The sequence below is a fragment of the Nothobranchius furzeri genome, chromosome 5, assembly GCF_043380555.1.
Source record: "Nothobranchius furzeri strain GRZ-AD chromosome 5, NfurGRZ-RIMD1, whole genome shotgun sequence".
In the NCBI taxonomy this organism is placed as follows: Eukaryota; Metazoa; Chordata; class Actinopteri; order Cyprinodontiformes; family Nothobranchiidae; genus Nothobranchius; species Nothobranchius furzeri.
Window position 1 is genome coordinate 58,377,009 of NC_091745.1, and position 12,902 is coordinate 58,389,910.

Consider the following 12,902-nt stretch of genomic DNA (forward strand, 5'->3'; position numbering starts at 1 on the left):
ATTTCTGGAAAGCTGCCCATTTAGCAGCGTAAGACGCAATGGTAGAGGGCGCCCGCGCACTCTAAATCGTGGCGACCACATCATGCGGCAGCCCAGAAGCCTCTAAGCGTGACCGCTCAGCGGCCAGACCCACAGCCGTTGGCCTATTTCCGGAGGATGTTTGATTATCCCATCCGCCTGGAGAAGGGCGTCCGCCCTCCACGGGGAGCCGGACACTAGCGCTTGCAGGTCCGGAAACCATGACGCGGACAAGCGCCTGGGAGCCACCAGAATCACCGAGAGCCGTTCCGACCGAATTCGGTCCAAGAGACGGGGAATCAGAGGGACTGGTGGAAACGCATAAAGGAGCGCTCGAGGCCAGGGCTGGTGTGAGAAGGCGTCCGCCCCGAGCGGAGGTCCGTCCCGGGGACTCAGGGAAAACCACAGGCGACACTGAGCGTTTTCGCGAGCCGCAAACAGATCCACAGACGGTTCCCCGAACCTGATCCAGATCTGTGATATCAGTGCGGGATGCAGACGCCAGTCGGAGTCGCGGGGTCCCCCTCTCGACAGGATGTCTGCCGCTACATTCAGGACCCCCGGAATGTAGATGGCCCTGATGGACAGCAGGTGGACATGTGTCCAACACAGTAAATCTGTGGCGACACGCAACAGAGGGAGGGATCGAACTCCCCCTTGGCGATTTATGTAGGCTGCCGCCACCTGGTTGTCTGTGTGAACTTCGACATGACGGCCCTCGAGAAGGGCAGCAAAGTGTCTGATCACATTCCTCACTGTCATAAGCTCCAACACATTTATGTGCTCGTGCGTGTGGGAGGGCCAACGATCCGCCACCGTATGGGACAAGCACGTGCCCCCCCACCCCGACAGTGACGCATCCGTAAACACAGATACGTGTGACGCAGGACGTCCGATGGGAACCCCGCGTGAGAGGATGCAGGGGTTCCCCCAGTGAGCGAGGTCCCCGCCCACTGAAGGGGGAATCCTCAACATACGTCTCTTCTGACGTATCGGGTGCACCCGGAGGCGGGTGAACCAACGTTGCAAGCGCCTCGTGTGCAGCAAGCCTAGCGGTACCACAGCGTGGGCCCCGGACATCATGCCCAGGAGTTTCATGACTAACAGGGCTCTCACGATCTTGCGGGGTTGTACACGGGAGATCACCGTGGAGAGATCTGCCGCTCTTGCAGGCGACAAACGTGCTCTCATCAGGGAGGCGTCCAACTCCACCCCGAGATACACAATCGACTGGGATGGAAGAACGGAGCTCTTTTCCCAGTTTATAGAAAACCCCAGGGTTGACAGATGCTCTGTCAACCTCCTGGTTTGCTGTGACGCCTCATCCTTGGACCGAGCGCACAGGAGAAGATCGTCCAAGTAAAATAAAACCCTCATTCCCTCCGTGCGCAGTGGCTGCAGCGCGGTCTCCAGACATTTGGAGAAGGTGCGCGGGGCTAGCGAGTAGCCGAAAGGGAGGCGATTGAACTGATATTGAACTCCCTTGAACGAAAAACGCAGAAACTTCCGGTGATTCGGAATTACTGGTATGTGGAAGTATGCGTCTTTCAGGTCGATTGACGTGAACCAATCCCCGGGGCGCACATATTCCAGGACTTGTCTCATCGTTAACATGCGGAAATGCATTACTGCTATGGAGCAGTTGAACAGGGACAGGTCGAGAATCGGTCTCATTCCTCCCGACTTCTTCGGTACTATGAAGTAGCGGGAGTAGAAGCCCGAGAGCTCTTGTCCGCGAGGGACTCGTGAAATAGCGTCCTTGGACAGAAGTTCCCGCAACTCCAGCTCTAGAGCCTGAGACTGTACTTGCGATGTGAACGTCTTCTCCACGATCCCATTGAAGGGAGGTGGAGTGACCTGAAAATGAAGTGTGTGACCGCAATGAATGGTGTCCGAAATCCATTTGCTCATGATACAAAGGCGGCGCCACTCGTGCGCGCGTTCCGACAGAGGACGCGTGTGCGCGGTCACGTGAGCAACGACTGAGGGTTGTGCATGCGCCCTTACCGCCGTCGCCCATACCAGAGAACTGGGGGCGACCCATGGAGGGCTGCGCTCGAAAGGGCGGGTGCGAAACAGCTGGAACAGGCTGGTCCGCACCGCGGAGCGTGGAGTCCGAAAGTGAAGGACGAGTGGGAGCCGAGCCTGTGCACGGGGGCGACAAAGTGCCAGCGGACGAAGCCGCGCACTGTGCCGCCGCGCGTGGTCGAGACAGCGACCTGACATCTCGCCCCACCCGACGATGTGGTGAGAGTTGGGCCCGGCCGGATGCTGGGGCCAGAGCGCCAATGGAGCGCACCCTTACGGTTGGCCGTATATTATGACTGCCTGCAGGAACATGTGTGCGTGCAGCAGTGCTTGGTGTGGGGAACATGTGTGAGAACTCGGCAGGAGATTCTGCGGAGGACTGTAGGATTGTGCTCTTTGAGTGACATGTTTTGGGTTTTATTTCAATACCAACATCAACATTACAATCATGTACACACACATTCCCCCCAAAGAGTCACTTCCATGGCTGCTTTCGGCGAGGCTCGTGCACCTGGGACTGCCAAGACGGCGTCTGCTGGCCCCGCCGGAACCGTTGCCCGCCATCTCGCTGGTCCCGCTGATGTGGAGCCGAAGCGGGAGGCCGGCTCCGTGGAGCGGACGGTGCAGCTGGAAGTTTGAAGCTTCCGCGCCGTTCGTCCCATCCTCTGGCAGAACGGCCGGAGTGCGAGGCTGACCGAGGGTGAACCAGGTCTCGTACCGTAGCCGATAGTTCGGCCGTCTTCTGAGCCCTCTCAATGACGCCCCTAAGATGGGGACCAAACAGAACATCGGTGGTGATGGGGCCGTCCAGCATCTCCCTTTGCAGATGCTCCGGAATGGAGGGCAGGGCCTTGAGCCAGATCGCTCGCTGGATGAGGGTCTGCCAGGCAGCGATGCGAGCAGAACCGGTGAGCACAGCAGCACACAAATTGAGGATAGCATCAGCAGTCTTAGTAATGACGGCCTTCGACTCCTCGGGGGCTTCCAGCTCCTCCATCATCCTCGAGACGCCGAAGGCAAGGAGGGCGATGTTATTCCCTGCAGCGCCGGTCTGAAAGGCACACTAATGTGCGCGGTCGGTGAGCCGCGTCAGCAGCTGGTCATGTTTTGAAGCGGGAACAGCTCGCGGGCCAGCGAGGTGGTTCTTGGCGCCAAACAGCGAGGCCAAGTCCGGCTCTAGCGGAGGAACGGACGGCCAGCCTTGGTCGGAAAACACCTCGACCTTGGTGATGGGCGCAAAGGTGGAGACTGGTGCCTTGAGCTTGGCAGGCTCGGAGAAGGCGGCAGACCAGCAGCTCATAGCAGCAGGGAAGCGCGGCCAAATAGGGTCTAGACAGCGTGTCTGAGTTGCCCCGAAGATTCCCGCCAAATCATCCGCTTCAGGCGGGGCTGGTTCTGGCACAGCTAGCCCCTTGTGGGCTGCTGCCGCAGAAATGATGGCGGGCAGCTCCTGGAGCAGTGCTCTTACTGCTGGCAGGGAGGAGCGAGAAGCCACTGGGGCAGAAGGACCCGCTGGGCGGAGCTCATCGACCTCCGTTATGTCTAGGAGGGATGCCGCCTCGTCGTAGTTCTCGCTGTCGGTGACGTCATCCAGCCGGTTGAAGCCAGCCGGCTCCTGACCGGCGTCGAAGAAATCCAACGCCTTGTCCAGCGGGTACGAGTCAGCCACCGGAAATTCTTCGTCGGCGGCGGGAGTGAAGTACTCGACCCGGCGAATCTTCTCTGCCACGGGCAGAGCGGCACAGAACGGGCACGAGGCCTGCGGGGTCAAGGCCAGGCCAGCGTGGTGAGCCCCGAGACAGACCTCACACTTAGCGTGCAGGTCTCCGCTGGAAATGGAGCCCGACTGGCAGGTCGGGCAGGGTCTGGCGTCGCTGGACATGGCTGGTAAGTCTTCTCGGATAATCTTGCTCTTTCTGGATAAATTTGCTCTTTAAGAAGCTCTCAGCTTGGCATGAAGAGAAAAAGGAGGCGAGCAGTGGGGTCACTGCGGTTATATACCACGAGGGGGCCCACTATTGGTGGGCGTACATTTAAGCTCTTCATGATTGGCTGATGCGGAGATCATCCTTCCAATAGCAGCTCGCTTAAGGGCTAAGACTAGACGAAATAGAACTCCCTTTAGTTTGAGGATGTCACCATCTGTCAAGGGGAAAGAGTAATAAGACATAATTAGGATACAGTTTAAGTTTTAATAACTTTTATTTCTGTCTAATAAATTTCTACCTTTCCCTTCATGTAAAGATACAGAATACATTCTTAGTGAGTTTAAACTAGTGTCTGATTCAGCTTTTTAACTTTCAGTGCAGTTTTAAATATTTGAAGGAATTCTATTACAATAATGTCCGTCTGTGAACATCAGAGTGGTAGAGGACAAGCGAATCTTCATGAGAAACATTTTTAACTTCATTTGTCCATGCAGCTCTTTACTCGCTCCAACTCCAGTTACTAATCCATCCCAACTAGAGGAAGCTGTTTTTATTCTGAGACAGCCATGGTGAGTTTAGTTAGAGATGTAGATCATTTGACAGACAGCAGCAGCATTTGGCATATCATCAGTAAAGTAAAATGTGATCATGAACATGAGTAATTATTTCATTTTTTCAGTTAAACCACATGATGCTGACTTCCGTGACCTGCTGAAGCATGCTGCACACTCAGGATAACCATGGTAACACGACGTGTCTTCCAGAATAACCAGAGCTGAATCAGGACGTCTGAACAACAGAACCTTCACAACGTTGGTACTTACTGCAGGACTGTTCCTTGCATCTGTTAAATAATTTACCACTTACGGTCAGGTTGGGATTAGAGTCTTTACTTGAAGACAGAACAAGAATTATTAACAATGAAATATCAGCATAAATAAATAACTAGATCATTAATTAAAAAGTTTCAGGTCAAGCTGCTGCCTTTGCATGCATGTTCATCTTCATGTATTCACATGATCCTGAGTGGTGATGAGCAACAATCAGGTAGGTGGAAGCAGCTGGTCTGGTCAGTGATGGAGTAAATGCTGGTAAGTGGAGTGGTGCAGCTGGCTGGGTGATGGGGCCTTTTACAGGATCACTGGTATTAAAAGGAATGGTAAGGGAGCTAAAATCCCTCCAAAAACACCACCCATCTGTACTGGTGCTGGAGCGTTGGTGGGGGTTTGCTTGTTGTGGTGCTAGATGATGTGTTTCTTTGTTTTTGTCTCTTTTCATCCAGGATCTGGTGTCAGAGAGAGGGATCCTCTAGTCCTGAAGAAGTCTGGAGCTTGCTGAGCTCACTGAAGCAGAAGTTCTTTTGTGGGGTCTCGTGAGACTAAAACATGTCAATGCCTGACTGAAAATGTTAGTGCAGGTTGAACTTATCACACATTTTTCTGTTATTATGATCTCTGGCTTTTAATAAAGAAATAAATTAAAAAAATGTTTTTTTTACTCACATGTTGTTTTCTAATAAGGTTTTAACCACAAATAGCTTCATTTAAATTAACATTTTAATAAATTAGTTACTATTTTACACTAGTTGTTAGGCTGGAAGCACAATCAGCAGGGTTATAGATGCATTTACAACCACATGTTTTCCCCCAAGCCATTAAAAACGTGTTTTAAATGAGTTTAGATCATCTCATGTTCCATCTGACAGCAGGCAGAGAGAACAGACAGACTGAAGATTAAATCCTGGAAACAGTTATCTCGCCTGCTTGGTAGATCTGAAGGAACTACTGACATTAAAGTTTATATTAAGACAAAAAGAGCATCTATGCTAGCATGCAGAGAACAGAAGCTCTCAAATTATAAACCACATTCTTTCATTGATAGGTGTATTCTATAAACACTTATTTTTATAGTTATACCTGTTTTAGCTAAATACGATCTGTAACCCACGTGTTTTCTACGTTTTGTTTGCAATACACCTTTTAAAAATATAAAGCTGATAAATGTTTGTGGCGCTCCAAGAAAATAAATGCTTTGATAAAATACATAATTTGTGTAATAATAAGCATACATTATTGGTCAAAAATATCTGTAGAAATGTGAAAAGGGTCGTTTTAGCGTCGAGTCTGGCCAGAACCGCTCATGTTGACTAGCAGCGCTGAGCTGTTAGCATTAGCGTTAGCAACTAAGGGCAACGTAAATCACGTGACCACTGGGTGCTTTGATGACGTCACGTGACCACGGCGTGCTTTGATGACGTCACTACTATGCGACTATAAAGGTTAGATCAGATTAAATATCAGTGTGAACAGATCACAGGTCCAGAGCGGTTGCGTTGCTTAAACTTCCCTTCTGATAGTATTTAGAAGGACTCATTCTTTTACTGACAGGAACTTTGTGAGTAGCATATCACAGTCAAAAGATGAAATCAAATCAGTTTTAAGAGACAATCCATATTTTGAACTTGATAAGATTCAGTTATCAGTCACCAGTCTTTAAGCTGCAGGATTCAGAAGCTAAAATGGCTCTTAACTTTTACAACAACGAGATCCTTACCGGGCAATCTGGAGTCTATATTCGTCAGAAATTTCTGGGAAACGGTGCTTTTGGTGAGGTTTACAAGGGTTTAAAACAGGGAACAGATGAAGCAGTGGCTTTGAAGTTTATCACCATGGATCACAGTGACTTAGCTTTCAAAGAAGTCATTATATTGGCACATCTCAGAGAACTCCAGGCCCACCAGAATAATCTGATTAAGTTCATCGATCACTTTGTTCACAATGATTGCTTCTGTTTAGTGTTTGAGATGCTAGACAAGGACTTATTTGACTTATTGGAAATGAGACATGATAAACCACTAGATGTCAGTGAAGTTCGGGTGGTTGCCCGTGACCTGCTTGTGGCTCTGAACGCACTGAAGAATGCTGGAGTGACTCACGCAGATATAAAACCGGACAATATTATGCTGGTTAATCATCAGTCGCAGCCTTTCAGAGTCAAGCTGATAGATTTTGGGCTTGCTATGGAAACACACGATCTACGGAACGATGACGTCATACAGGTGTGTGGTTTCAGAGCACCAGAGGTGAACTTAGGTCTCCTTCTGACTGAAGCCGTTGACATGTGGGCTGTTGCCTGTACACTGGCCTTCATCTTTCTTGGAGATTATATTTACAATCCTATTTGTGAGTTTAACAATATGAGGCAGATCTTTAAGCTCCACGGTCTGCCTGACCAGGATTTACTTGGCAAGGGAACGAAAGTGAACCGCTTTTTCATTTTTGACCAGTCAAACCAAACTTGGAGGTTTAAAACACCACAGGAGTATACGGAGAAGATAATGATCGATAGCGACTACCGTGATATTGCGTTAGACTCTATGGATGACTTTTTAACGATTCATCCAGAAATACAAGACCCCTTTGAGTTAGAAGATCTGCAGTCATTCATAGACCTCCTGAAAAAGATGTTTACAGTGAACCCCTCAGAGCGGATCACTCCAGAAGAAGCTCTAAATCACAGATTTATAACAATGAGCCACCTTCCTCCTACCAGCAATAACTCATATGTGATATCGGCATATGAAAAAATGAAAGTGTATCGAATGGAGAAAGAAGAACCGAGCATATCCCCTGATTTCAATGTAAGACAGACTGCTGACAGAAAATCAGATCTCTTTGATTTCAATCCATCTGATTATGATCTGTCGGACTCAGATCTCTCTGAATTAGAAGATCCTGACTCTGATCTGTTTGACTCTGGTCTGTCTGACTTTGATTTATCAGATTCTGATCTTTCTGACTTAGATACAGATGAACAATGTAATGAGCCAGCGAACACATCAGATTTTCAACTCCTTAAGATTCAGGAAGCTAATTTATCAGATATGAAGCTGCACGATTCAGAACTGGACGGCAGCAGAAGAGACAGACTAGATGAAACATCGTTTGAATTATACAAAGATCAAACAATCACTGGGGAATCAGGAGTTTATATTGTTCAAAAATTTCTGGGTCGTGGTGCTTTTGGACAAGTGGTCAAGGGTTTAAAACAGGGGACAGATGAAGTCGTGGCTCTCAAATTTATCCACAAAGACGACAGTGAATCAGCCACCGGAGAAGCCACTATATTGAAACATCTCAGGGAGCTCCAAGCTGACCAGAAGAACCTGATTAAGTTAATCGATCACTTTAAATATAATGACAGCTTCTGTTTAGTGTTTGAGATGCTGGACATGGACTTATATGACTTATTGGAAATGAGACATGATAAACCACTAGATGTCAGTGAAGTTCGGGTGGTCGCCCACGACCTGCTGGTGGCTCTGAACGCACTGAAGAAGGCTGGAGTGACTCACGCAGATATAAAACCGGACAATATTATGCTGGTTAATCATCAGTCGCAGCCTTTCAGAGTCAAGCTGATAGATTTTGGGCTTGCTATGGAAACACACGATCTACGGAACGATGACGTCATACAGGTGTGTGGTTTCAGAGCACCAGAGGTGAACTTAGGTCTCCCTCTGACTGAAGCCGTTGACATGTGGGCTGTTGCCTGTACACTGGCCTTCATCTTTCTTGGAGATTATATTTACAATCCTATTTGTGAGTTTAACAATATGAGGCAGATCTTTAAGCTCCACGGTCTGCCTGACCAGGATTTACTTGGCAAGGGAAAGAAAGTGAACCGCTTTTTCATTTTTGACCAGTCAAACCAAACTTGGAGGTTTAAAACACCACAGGAGTATACGGAGACGATAATAATCGATAGCGACTACCGTGATATTGCATTAGACTCTATCGATGACTTTTTAACGATTCATCTTGAAATACAAGACCCCTTTGAGTTAGAAGATCTGCAGTCATTCATAGACCTCCTGAAAAAGATGTTTACAGTGAACCCCTCAGAGCGGATCACTCCAGAAGAAGCTCTAAATCACAGATTTATAACAATGAGCCACCTTCCTCCTACCAGCAATAACTCATATGTGATATCGGCATATGAAAAAATGAAAGTGTATCGAATGGAGAAAGAAGAACCGAGCATATCCCCTGATTTCAATGTAAGACAGACTGCTGACAGAAAATCAGATCTCTTTGATTTCAATCCATCTGATTCTGATCGGTCGGACTCAGTTCGCTCTGAATTAGAAGATTCTGACTCTGATCTGTTTGACTCCTGTCTGTCTGACTTTGATTTATCAGATTCTGATCTGTCGGACTCAGATCTCTCTGAATTAGAAGATTCTGACTCTGATCTGTTTGACTCCTGTCTGTCTGACTTTGATTTATCAGATTCTGATCTGTCGGACTCAGATCTCTCTGAATTAGAAGATTCTGACTCTGATCTGTTTGACTCCTGTCTGTCTGACTTAGATACAGATGAACAATGTAATGAGCCAGCGAACACATCAGATTTTCAACTCCTTAAGATTCAGGAAGCTAATTTATCAGATATGAAGCTGCTCGATTCAGAACTGGAAGGCAGCAGAAGAGAGAGACTAGATGAAACATCGTTTGAATTATACAAAGATCAAACAATCACTGGGGAATCAGGAGTTTATATTGTTCAAAAATTTCTGGGTCGTGGTGCTTTTGGACAAGTGGTCAAGGGTTTAAAACAGGGGACAGATGAAGTCGTGGCTCTCAAATTTATCCACAAAGATGACAGTGAATCAGCTACCGGAGAAGCCACTATATTGAAACATCTCAGGGAGCTCCAAGCTGACCAGAAGAACCTGATTAAGTTAATCGATCACTTTGAATATAATGACAGCTTCTGTTTTGTGTTTGAGATGCTGGACATGGACTTATTTGACTTATTGGAAATGAGACATGATAAACCACTAGATGTCAGTGAAGTTCGGGTGGTCGCCCACGACCTGCTGGTGGCTCTGAACGCACTGAAGAATGCTGGAGTGACTCACACAGATATAAAACCGGACAATATTATGCTGGTTAATCATCAGTCGCAGCCTTTCAGAGTCAAGCTGATAGATTTTGGGCTTGCTATGGAAACACACGATCTACGGAACGATGACGTCATACAGGTGTGTGGTTTCAGAGCACCAGAGGTGAACTTAGGTCTCCCTCTGACTGAAGCCGTTGACATGTGGGCTGTTGCCTGTACACTGGCCTTCATCTTTCTTGGAGATTATATTTACAATCCTATTTGTGAGTTTAACAATATGAGGCAGATCTTTAAGCTCCACGGTCTGCCTGACCAGGATTTACTTGGCAAGGGAACGAAAGTGAACCGCTTTTTCATTTTTGACCAGTCAAACCAAACTTGGAGGTTTAAAACACCACAGGAGTATACGGAGACGATAATAATCGATAGCGACTACCGTGATATTGCGTTAGACTCTATCGATGACTTTTTAACGATTCATCCAGAAATACAAGACCCCTTTGAGTTAGAAGATCTGCAGTCATTCATAGACCTCCTGAAAAAGATGTTTACAGTGAACCCCTCAGAGCGGATCACTCCAGAAGAAGCTCTAAATCACAGATTTATAACAATGAGCCACCTTCCTCCTACCAGCAATAACTCATATGTGATAACGTCCTATGAAAAAATGAAAGTTTATATAATGGATAAGGAAGAACTGAGCATATCCCCTGATTTCAATGTAAGACAGACTGCTGACAGAAAATCAGATCTCTTTGATTTCAATCCATCTGACTATGGTCTGTCTGACTCACTGATGAGCCAGTGAAGACGTCAGAATTGGATGTTGATGAGTTTCAGAAAGCTGATTTATCAAACTTTAAGCAGTACGATTCAGAACTGGAAGCCAGATGAAGAGACAGCCTAGATGAAATGTCATTTGAATTATACAAAGATCAGACAATCCCTGGAGATCCAAGAGTTTATTTTAGTCAATATTTTCTTAGATAAGTTTATTTAGACAAGTGGTCAAGGGTTTAAAACAGGGGGCAGATGAAGTCGTGGCTCTCAGATGTATCCACAAAGACAACACGGGAGCAGCTACCAGAGAAGCTACTATATGAAAACATCTCAGGGAGCTCCAAGCTGACCAGAAGAGCCTGATTAAGTTAATCGATCACTGTGAATATAATAGGAGTGGCTGGATAGGCCTAGAAAAAAATTTGGGATTTGCACACCAGATTAGTCCATGTGTTAGCTCTAGTAGAGTTCAACCTGTGGTGTTCCATTGCACATTCCTTCATTCTTTTTCATTAAAAAAGGCAAAAAGCGTCCATTATACTCAGATCAAAATTGAAGAATGCAAAATTAGTTACACTACTGTGGATACAGAGGAAGATTCTCAGGAGGAAACTTCAAACTTAGCATTCAACGTTTTAGCGTTTAGTGTTAGTGTTTATTGTTAGCGTTTAGTTTTAGTGTTTAGCGTTTAGTGTTAGTGTTTATTGTTAGCATTTAGTTTTAGTGTTTAGCATTTATTGTTAGTGTTTATTGTTAGCGTTTAGTTTTAGTGTTTAGGGTTTAGTGTTAGTGTTTATTGTTAGCGTTTAGTTTTAGTGTATAGCGTTTAGTGTTGGTGTTTATTGTTAGCATTTAGTTTTAGTGTTTAGCATTTAGTGTTAGTGTTTATTGTTAGCGTTTAGTTTTAGTGTTTAGCGTTTAGTGTTAGTGTTTATTGTTAGCATTTAGTTTTAGTGTTTAGCGTTTAGTGTTAGTGTTTATTGTTAGCGTTTAGTTTTAGTGTTTAGAGTTTAGTGTTAGTGTTTATTGTTAGCGTTTAGTTTTAGTGTATAGCGTTTAGTGTTAGTGTTTATTGTTAGCATTTAGTTTCAGTGTTTAGCATTTAGTGTTAGTGTTTATTGTTAGCGTTTAGTTTTAGTGTTTAGCATTTAGTGTTAGTGTTTATTGTTAGCGTTTAGTTTTAGTGTTTAGCGTTTAGTGTTAGTGTTTATTGTTAGCGTTTAGTTTTAGTGTTTAGCGTTTAGTGTTAGTGTTTATTGTTAGCGTTTAGTTTTAGTGTTTAGCGTTTAGTTTTAGCGTTCTAAAACTGGGTTAGGCCATGACAGGGTTGGGGTTGGTTGGGTTAGTAATAAAGTAAACAAAAAAACTAAAACATAAACAAAAACAAAAAAAAAATTATCCTCTACTATTAATCGCCACCTTATCGCGGTGTAGGGGTTTGCGTGCCCTGATGACCCCAGAAGGTATGTTGCCTGGGACTGTTTATCCCTGTTAGGTTCTGCCATGGCAACTGGGCTCTGGGTCAGGGGCCAGACTAAGAGCGATTCATTAATTCTTATTAGGACTACAAAAGCAGTGGAGAAAAACTTTCTCCAAGACTTTTTAAATGATTGAGTTTTAGTAGTTATGTAGTTGGTATAAAAGTTTTCACAGAAAATATTTTCCGTTATCTAGAATCAGTGGTTCCCAATCTAGGGCTCGTGACCCTCCAAAGGGGTCCCCACATACCCTTCCTTTTGACAATTAAGCGCCTAGCTGGAATTGGGAACAAGGTATTGTTTGATGCATGTGTTTTATGTGGATTGATGTGATTTTCTATGTATGTTGTTGTGTTTAAAGTGGTTAAATGCAGAACAATGGTAACAGCCATCTCAACCATAGAGCCAGGTGAACACCCATGCTAATATTAGCCTTTGTGTGGTTCACATGCTTGGACTTAGTTTTAATATTGGTTATAGCTTTTACCATGTTTGTGCACATTTGTGATCTCACTCAACCTACTATTAATGTAGATTCAATAATATTGTGAATGGTTATATGGCATCAATGGTCATCTTTGTAAGAGCTCATTATAATTTCATTTATCTGTTTTATTGAGCTCTTACGGTGTTTCAAGAAAGAAAAGGTGGATTTATGTTCAAAATAAGGATGCCAGCTGAACATGAATAAAAATACCTTGAGAAGCATCAGTACGCTTCACCATTGTCTGGCTGGGTTCGCTACACTGTGTACAATCAAGGC

At 45.6% G+C, this 12,902-nt stretch overlaps 1 protein-coding gene across 2 annotated transcripts; it reads left to right on the forward strand.

Annotated features, from left to right (window-relative positions):
* The first annotated feature begins 4,377 nt into the window (after positions 1–4,377).
* On the forward strand, positions 4,378–11,637 carry LOC129163385 (uncharacterized). Of its 2 annotated transcripts, none has more exons than XM_054740669.2 (3): positions 4,378–4,543; positions 4,654–5,021; positions 5,257–11,637. In XM_054740669.2, exon 3 carries the CDS (start codon positions 6,493–6,495, stop codon positions 10,687–10,689), a length of 4,197 nt encoding a protein of 1,398 aa, XP_054596644.2. In that variant the 5' UTR covers positions 4,378–4,543; positions 4,654–5,021; positions 5,257–6,492; the 3' UTR covers positions 10,690–11,637. The 2 variants fall into 2 exon arrangements, with proteins under 2 accessions (XP_054596644.2, XP_054596643.2); XM_054740668.2 differs by having other exon boundaries at positions 4,654–4,790; positions 4,940–11,637.
* Positions 11,638–12,902: the final 1,265 nt, after the last annotated feature.

What these genes read in the sequence shown, in the direction of transcription:
- LOC129163385 (XM_054740669.2), top strand. Translation starts at nt 6,493, where the DNA reads ATGGCTCTTAACTTTTACAACAACGAGATCCTTACCGGGCAATCTGGA.